The sequence below is a fragment of the Pinus tabuliformis genome, chromosome J, assembly GCF_031772625.1.
Source record: "Pinus tabuliformis cultivar Carrire ecotype Pingquan chromosome J, CPIR1, whole genome shotgun sequence".
NCBI lineage: Eukaryota > Viridiplantae > Streptophyta > Pinopsida > Pinales > Pinaceae > Pinus > Pinus tabuliformis.
Window position 1 is genome coordinate 932435460 of NC_142295.1, and position 9523 is coordinate 932444982.

Sequence of the window (9523 nt, forward strand, 5' to 3'; positions counted from 1 at the left end):
CGACTGACAGACGAATTGCAGATGGAGTTCTCCCTAGTTGTGGGTCATCTTATTCATGGTTGATAATATTTTTATTAGATTCCTCTCGTCGAGAGGTGTAGGATTGATCTAAAGATCGTTCGATTCCGATAAGTATTTATGGAGATATGATTTTATTTTGATTATGGAATAATTATCAAGCCGACCAACAACTCATGCAGGCTCAGAAGCCCAACAGATGCATCTATTCATCATAAACATCTCTCTCTCTCACTGGTCTGCAGTGAAATCTTGCACTGGTGCGTGGCGAAATATTGCACTGGTGCGCGGCGAAATCTTGGACTGGTGCACGGTGAAGTCTTGGATTGGTGCACGGTGAACAACTCACCGGTGGAGACTTGACAAGTTCGATCTAGGGTTTGCTGCCCTAGTTTAGGGCTGATCTGGGGTTTGCTGCTACTGATATAAATCAGATCTTTGTACTATTTCTCTCTGTTGAATTATTGAAGATAAAAGAAGATTTGATCAAAGGGTTTCCCCATATTGGGGTCTGTCCCTGGCTAGCCGCCACATCTTGTGTCTCTTGTCTTGGCTTGTTTTCTATCATTCGTTTAATGTTCTATCTGCACTTTACTTAATGTACATATGATTGCTAATCTGTGGATAATAATAAGAAAAAGAAGTAAACTTCTCTAAGCATAGAACATTACATAACTGAACACAACTTCTCTCTCGCAACAATCCCTTTGATGAAGGGTTTCCATTCCTCGGTGAACCCTTTCAAAGCAATCCTCACTATATCTCCATCTGAAATAGTCACACCGACGACAGCAAACTCATCTTTGACCTGAGACAATCTCATTAGATACGAAGTCATGCCTTCACCCTTTATCATCTTGGTGGACTTCAACTTATCCTCCAATACCAATACCCAGTTCTCGATTTTATTCTGGAACAAATTATGAAGAGCCATCCACATCTCATGTGCATTGTTCTTCCTAGACAAATGAGGTGTTAGGGCATCCTTCACACCATCTAGGATGATCAATCTCGCCCTCGTATCCAAATTTTCGTACACTTCCAGCTCCTTTGGGTCAGTTGGCTTCTTGATGGCTTTCTCGGCGAACTCCCAGATCTTGTTGACCTGCAAGACCAACTTGATCCTTTCCTTCCATGGACTATAGTTGGACAACCCCTCCAACCTGTCCTCATACCGGATACCAGCCTGCAACTTCGACATTGTCACCTACAATGTGACCAACTCCCTCTTAAGTTGTACTTCGTTGTGCACAACTCTGATTCACTGACTTCCAAAGTAGCTTAGACATGCTCTGATACCATGTTGAATTTCCATGATCTTGGGTCTAGGTTAGAATCTTAAAATATCTGACGCTACCAAACCAAGAATCTCAACAAGAACTACTTTGCATAGTGGAAAATATAAAGTAGTAAATCACATATGCACAAGTATACACAATTTTTAACAAATATTGTACAATAATGTACAACCCAATCTTCGTTATATTAAACCAAATCTAAATAATACAACAATCTATGGTATACAAGATACAATGACAAACTTCGCTGTGCAAACTCTATGTCGTATCTTGTCCTGCCGTTCCTTTGCTTCCCTATTGCTCACTAGTTTCCCCTTAGTCCTTCAAAGGACAACACATCGAGACTCTAGGAGGGTTGCCACCTAACACTGTTGCAAGTCACTTCTACTGCGTGTACATAGGCTCATCAATCTGCTTTCTAGGTTGGCCAATTCCCGAGCTCCAATCTGCCTAGCTAGCAGTCACCTTTGTCCATCAAAGTGCTGCACTTTTGGCACCAATCTTCACCCAACCTTTAACTCTTCTTTGTCACTTCAAGATAGTTTGTCTAGGACTACTTTGGACATCCACATGCTGTCCTCCAACAATCCAAAGATGCCCAATCTTTCATTGTGAAATCTGCTCCTAATTGAAGTCTTCTTTCCACTCAAGTGAACTTCAATTCATGGCTCCCATAGGCTGCAATACTGTTGTTCTGCTGTCCCTGGTTAGGGATTGTGCATGCTGCAACAACCCTTAAGAAACCAATCTAACAGGCTCCTCTTTGCTGTGGCCTAGGCAAGGTAAGGTGACCTCCTCGTGGGCTGTTTTCCTGGGCATGTGGTAGCCCTTAACACCTCCATGCTGCCCTGTTTTGGAGAGGCTAGGCCTGCGGCCTACCACAGTCTGCTGCGGCACCCTAACAGCCTTCCAAAAACAACCTTCCCTCACCACCGTTCAGCCCTCAAACAGTCCGCAAATAGCCCCTTGAAGCTTCGGCCCTCCAACAAGGGTACTTGGCCCTCCTCCCACCTCTCGGATCCCTGAACTAGGCCTAAATTGGCCTCTCCTCCTTCGCTGCCCTGCATCTCCCTTCCTGTGGCTAAATCAGAGATCTATCTCTCCTCCAACGAGCTTATCTTCAAGTGTGTGTTGCACCAATGGATGAGGAAATGACTCCTCCATCACCTTCTATTTATACACACATAGAAGGGCTCCTGCAATGTCATTCTAGGGCTTGACAAGCTGTCACAAGCCTAAATAACATTAGGTCGACCTTGACACTTCTTGTGCAAACCCACACTTTGACTTCAAAAATTCATATCTCCATTCCTACAACTCGGAATCGGATGATTCTCGTTGTGTTAGATTTGTCTCGCCGAGAGCTATCATCCTCATCCATCACATATCGAAATGTGCTCCTAGTTTTGGCCAAAATCCTGATGGGTGCAAAACCCCTACCTTGGGTTCCAAGCCCACAAGTGACTCTTGTGGCACTTTGTCTTCCAATCCCCGAACCCTAGGGATTGGAGTACCTCCCAAGCTACTCAAAAATCAACATGGAGGCCTCTATTTGGTATCTTTGATCATTTGACAGTTTAACATTAGTTCTCTTGAGCTGCTTAGCCAAGATAGCCGTGTTGTTTAGCACAAGGAATTTATGAGCAGGAATTCCACCCTCATTTTGGAGAACTTTGAGTGTCTTCCTAGTGAGGCAATTTGGGGAGCTCAATTCAGAGTTTCCATTCGGCATATTTGTAGGTTATTTAAGCTGTTCATGTTTCTTCTAGGGCGTATAAGTGGTTCAAACCAGTGCTGTAGGAATCGTCCCACCCGCAAGGATCCAAAGGTAGATCCACGTCCCATACTGATCCGCCACCGATCCTTCGACGGAACCGTGGATCGGAAAATCGGATCAGCGGTTCCTCTTTTTTTGGCAGTGCCTACAAAATTGGATTTGTGGGGACCTGATCCGTGGCTCCTACTGCGCGATCAATGGTTCCTATTTCCCGATCTGTGGATCTGGAAAGGATTTGTGGAGGTTCGGGCATGTATCCACTGTGGATCATGAGCAGATCCGAGAGAAGGTGGACGATTCCACAGGGTTTTTTTTGTTTTTGGAAATTTCGCACTATTTTGTGAGGAACTACATTTTCTGAATACTCCCGCGGTGCCCCTTGATGCTCCCTAGACGCTTCCTAGATGCTCCCTAATGGTAATGTTAAATTCTTAAAGTAAAAGTGACATTCTCCTTTATCTTTCATTTCCATCCTTTTACTTAAATTTTTAACATTACCATGAAATGACTTGGGATGTTTGAGAGTGGTTCCAACCTCATCAAACGTCATATGGAGAAAATAGAATTTCATATCCCATTCAAAATTCAGCAAACTTAACAGTTTTTAGGATCAATGGGATTGTGGCGTTTCATTGGATTATATCATGTACGAGGGCATGTGATTGGCATTTAATCAAGAGCAACAAGCCCTATATGTACCCCAGTGTTGGTGTTATTGATTGTTGAACTCCTTTGTCATTGTCTTAACAATTATGTACCTTCACTCAAGTCAAAATCATTGATCAAGCATGTTAAGCTTTCTCTACCATATTATAAGGCTTGGATTAAGTTGTTTGATCGAAATTAGGCAATGTTGACTAAAATCCCTATAGAATTGTAGAGGCAAAGGCTAGACAAGAGAAGAGGAATCTAGATTGTAGATGGTTGATGCTGGAATAATTAATCATTGATGTACAATGGATGCCATATCTATCTTGATTTATGTAAAAATATGCATGTTTTCATGTCTTCTACAACTAATTTGGTATTTTGGATGTTTTTTTTAATATAAATGCAATATATATATATATATATAGTAGACGCTTCCGAGATGCTTCGCTTCCTAGATTTTTGGAAAATGACGCTTCCGCGTCCCCGCTTGTGGGGAGATCAGTTACGGAGGAGTAGAACATTCTTGTCAGAGATTTTGTGGTGATTAGCAGCACTGAGTTTGAGAGAATTCTTGTGGCCAAAATTCTACATTTCTGGAAGTACGCAGGGGTCTCCAAGTAGGCTTGCGCAAGGGTTGGAGGAATAGAGGTTGAGGAGAGATAAGAGCTAGAGATTGGAGGCATTTCTCAGGGGGGAATTTAGCCAGAGTTGGGAGAGATTTCCAGTGGTGGATTTGGGCTTAATTCAACAATATCAGTACTGTGGGGCGTTTTCTGGCCAAATTGGGCAGTTTGCACTTGTTTGGGGGGTCACCGGGGGTCGGTGGATTCAGCCCAAAACCTTTTTGAGTTTTTATTGGTTTATTGAAAGGAGTCTCCAGCTAGTTTTATATAATTTTCCGAGCGATATTCGGGCCTGAAAGCCTCATTCTGATAGTAGGGTGAATTGCTAGTTAGCTGGGGAATTTGCATCACTTTGTGGGTTCGATTTTGGCTTGGAGATAGGCCAAATCTTTTCCGGGTATTTTCGGGTTTGAGGAGAGGAGCTCATGACTGCAATTTCAGAGCATCCCAGACATTATTTTGAGCAGGACGACCAGTTCCATTTTGCAGTCAGCAATAGAGTTTTTGGGCAAGTTCAAGCTATAGATTTGGGCCAATCCCAACACTTGATCCTACACATTATCACTTGGGTTTTGTGTTACTTGTTGTAGCAAGCCCAGGTTCTATGGGTTTCTTCCTATTGTACTTTATTTCCATGCATAATTAATAAAATGGCTTAGAACTATTGCCCAGATTATGGGGTTTTCTGATTTGTGCTCTTGTTCAGATTTTTATTGTTGTAGTTTAGTTCATGCATCTGTTATTTGCTGCGTTTTCCTAGTTTGGAATATTACATTGGAAACTATCTTTCATTAGCAATTTGGAAATGTTTGCAATAATAATTTACCTCCAACTTAGGTTGGTTGAAGTAGTAATTAGGGACTTTCCATCCTCTTTGGTCTCCTTACTCTGAGATCCGGGCCCAAGCGAGGGTAAGGTCTGAGGAAGGGAGTTACTTTCAAACATGCTTTAGATCCTAGGACTAACTCACTAACTTAAGCTAAAATTTACCAAGATTAATTCAATATATTACAAAGTAGGGTTGAGCAAGTACTATTTATTTTGAGCAATCATTATTATTTCAAGTATCTTTTTTGAGCACTTTATTACATTTTCATGTATTTTCAAGTTATTGTACTTGTTAATTATTATTTGCCATTTTACTTTTGAAGGCATTTATCTTTTGTAGCATCTTTGTTTCAAGCATTTCTTTCCAAGTACTCCTTTTCAAAGTTACTATCTTTACTTGGAGCATTTGTTTAGCAAGTACTTATAACTTGGCACTGTTCTTTTACTTCAACTTGTAATATTTGTGGTGTATATTCTCATTAAACCCATGGACATGCTTTGATGCTCTTATTGCTCTATATAGTATATAGTGAATTGTGTTTTGGTAATTTTCACTAACTCCTATAACTTAACTTAATTAGTTGAACCTTATATAATTTGTAGGGTCCACTCCCCTTGTCTTTGACTAGGAGTGAGCCTAGACAAATGAGTTGAGAATTGATTGACAAACTCAACTCGAGACTTGCCCCCAAGGCCACACTAAGGTGGAGTTAAAGGTTTTCTCCATGATAATCACATGTGTGGATTAAGGCGGCAATACTCAACCCCAAAACCCACTGACACTTAGGTTTCTCACTAAACCGTCCATTCCAGTCACCAACTTTCTTTTCCCCTCAACCCACACAACCCAAGAGGGGATCCCCCTTCTCTGCAATTTCTGTCCCTTAGGTTAACTCCCTTTTCTATGGCTTTTGTGTGGGATGGCTAGGAAAATCTCTGTGCTGCGACACTATGGATGCTTCTATGGTGATTTTACATTAATTTTCTGTGTAAATCAGTTCTCTGTCATGTCCTGATTCCTGGCTTGCTCAGCCATATGAATTAATATGATGGAATAAAAGAATGAATGGGAGAGAGACCCTTAACTCACAAACCCAAGATTAAGTATGCATGGTTTCAACTTGACACTTGTCACCCTCTTAACTACTTCTCAACTACTTGGCACAAATTCCAAGACTGATCTCCTTTACATCAATCAAGGTTTATGTACTTTGGGTTATAATAAAATATTGATTAATATTGTTTTTAGCTCCTTTGACCCCCCTTAACCCCCTCTCGTGGAGTCATAACCCCTATACTCTTTTTATCCTGTCATGCAGCCAGCTGTGTACTTTTATTAGTAATATGATGTAAATCAGTTACATTACTTACATTGGACCTTGGCCTTATCATCCAACTCACCAGCCTATATATAACCAATATGTACAAGTACATTACCAAATCAGGGGTATTACATGACTAATTTTTTTTTTGGGGAATATGAATTGTGTCATTAGATAAATAAATGGGATTTAGCTGAATATCCTAGTAATTCCAAGAGCAACCCCTGTGAAAAGTCATATGTCGAGTAGCTCTTGTGTCCAATATCAAATCATTTTCAAATGAAATATTTAGTAGATTGTGAGTATCAAATGATGCTGCTCAATTAACCACCTGAACTGCTGTAAAAACTTAATCATACCATTCATTTTGAAAATTAAAAATTCTGATCCTCTATGTATTGAGTTGATGGAGTAGAGCTTGAATTTGATCTAAAATTTGAAGTTTGCTTAAATTTTGCCAATGGATCATTACTGGTTAAACAATCTGATGCAATAGTGCCACCCTTAAACATCATTTCCACTTTATTGGACTTAAATTTTTGCCTCTTGTAGATTGTGCAGTATAATTGGGATATGAATATATATTAATATTGTATTTATATTATTAGATAAATATATTTTTATTTATATCTATATATACATATACATATTCCTCTTAATAGAATAATAAATCTAAAGTAATACAAATGCAAACATCTTTCATTTGCAGATTATAAAAAAAATTTCTCCAAATAGGATTTTTTTAAATTAATTTTATTCCTACTAAAAGCTTAAATTTTTTTACAGTTTTTTAGTGTTTTTTGTTTATATATATATAGGGTTTCTGAATACTTTCTGCATTGCTGGTAACTTAGCTGCAAAATTATAAATCATTGTTCATGTGAAACTGTAATATTTTCATGCAGATCTTCAACTTTTCTACCCACCGATAGTTTTGATGCCTTTGGTTAACATTTGTGGTGGTATGAAACTGTGACTAGGAAAAATAGCCATTCTATCTCAATCTGCTTTAGCTGGAAAAACACAAAAATGATTACTGAACTAACATGAATTTTTATTTGCACTACCTGCTTAGGAAATGCTGCGACCAATTCCAGTTGCCTTGGCATCTTGCACACGTTACTTTGAAACCATATCTGCAATGAGAGAATCAATTGCTGCACTTCACAGGCTACGTGTTGGTTCATCATCTCCAGTTACACCATCAAAAGATCCATCATGGATGTCAGATCAAGGGGATTCAGAATGTGCAACCCCTCCTCCATGGAGTGCAAATTACAGTATGGATGAATCAAACTCAGATGATGTTGTGATTCGTAGTCGCACACGATTAGACCAATTAGAGTCTTCCGTTGAAGACCCTGATTTTGGAGCGTCTTCTGATGCTGGGCAGTCTGATCATGATGGTCTGAAGCAAAGGCGGTTATCTTGGCCATTTTCAAGTGCTACACATAATATGGTGTAATAATGTTAGTAAATCAATCTCAGGATCATTGTTTTGGCTAACTCTCAAAAATGTATGGAAGGTTACTCTCAGTCCATTGTAATGCTGGTAATTGCAGATTGTTTCATACGAGTTTGTTTGTTTTGATTTATATGCATTTATGGTTGCAACATTACTGGATATTCCCTCGACTGTTTATATGGTTTGTTCGACTCTTGAAATTCAACAATCCAATGGAAATTGCTTATGCAAAACGGGCTCTGGTGCATTGAAGATATTCTGGTCGCATCTTTCATTATTTTATCTGATTTTGTGTATCGAACTGGAATTCCATCTATAAAAATGAGAAAGAAAAATTACCCTTCTAGATTTCAAATAAAGGCTGTCATCACTAGCAGAAAATCACGCAGTTTTCAATTTTTGAGTGATGTGATATATGGAGAGATATCACATTGATATCAGAGAAAAGCTTACAAAAGCAAATGTGGTCACAGAAGTACTATAAAACTTTTCATTAGTTACTATATTTTGAGTTTTCTTTCAACCTAAATTTTCAGGAGCAATCTGAATGGATATGATACGCAAGAGGTGTTGATTTGGGGTAGCATCGGATGTGCTCTAGCCACGAAATTTGGTGGAGAGGTTGGGACACATGAGATCTCCAATACCTAGAAAGGGTTTGGGCAGATTCTAAACAGATCAGGAGATATTAAAATAATTAATATTTTTAATGGAGTCCCTAAGTCTAAACTTAGGGAAAATAAAATATTAATGTGTATTAATATGAATCTGTGTTAGAATGGTCCAAAAGGCATGGATCAAGCCAGATCTAATCTTAGCCGTTGATTAGAGACTTAATTTCGGCCGTTGAGATGTCAATAGGAAAAGTATAAGAGGAGGTTTGAGGGTCACTTGGAGAACACACCAGAGTGATCAGTCATTCTATTCTCTAGAGTGGGGTTTGCTAAGGGATAGAATTAGTGATCGAGAGATGCAGCTGAGGGGAATTTGAGTACAGAGAGACAAAGAGGCAGAGATAGTGCTGGGGGAGCAGCATAATAGCCAAGGAGAGTGACGTAGAGCCAACCAGGGCTCACGTAGGGCCACGCAGAGGCAACCGGGAGCTGCGCAGAGCCTTAGAGAGGTCAGCATTGCTGACACAAAGGGCTTGAGAGCTGACGTAGAGGGCCTGAGAGTTGACGCAGGGCCTCCAGGGCTGGGGTAGACCCATCCGGGGTGACGTAGGGCTAGCGCAAGGCAGAGAGGTGCTAACACAGTCCAGAGAGAGGCTGACGCTGGGGTTTCTGGGGCAGATTGGCGCTGAGTAGCTGCCAGAAGGATTACCCGGGGTTTCAGCCAAGAGATTTGTCAGAAACTGAGAGGTATTACTACCAAGGAAATTCTCTGTTGGGTAGGCCAGTTTCGGTACCCAAATTGTACTATGATATTGCTTAATAAGAAAACCCTCAGATAGCTGCATCGATTTTCCCACATTGGGTTTTTCCAAGGACATTACTCCAAAAATAATGGTGTCATATGGTGTGTTTATTTCTGTTTTTTTA

The 9523-nt window shown here is 40.1% G+C and overlaps 1 protein-coding gene across 1 annotated transcript in view; it reads left to right on the top strand.

The window, feature by feature from the left end:
- Positions 1–7982, top strand: part of AUG2 (HAUS augmin-like complex subunit) — a 184958-nt gene extending 176976 nt beyond the window's left edge. The window contains exon 6 of the mRNA XM_089375918.1: positions 7593–7982. Coding sequence (XP_089232044.1) covers positions 7593–7982 — 390 coding nt within the window. The remainder of the gene's footprint in view (positions 1–7592) is intronic.
- The last annotated feature ends 1541 nt before the right edge of the window (positions 7983–9523 follow it).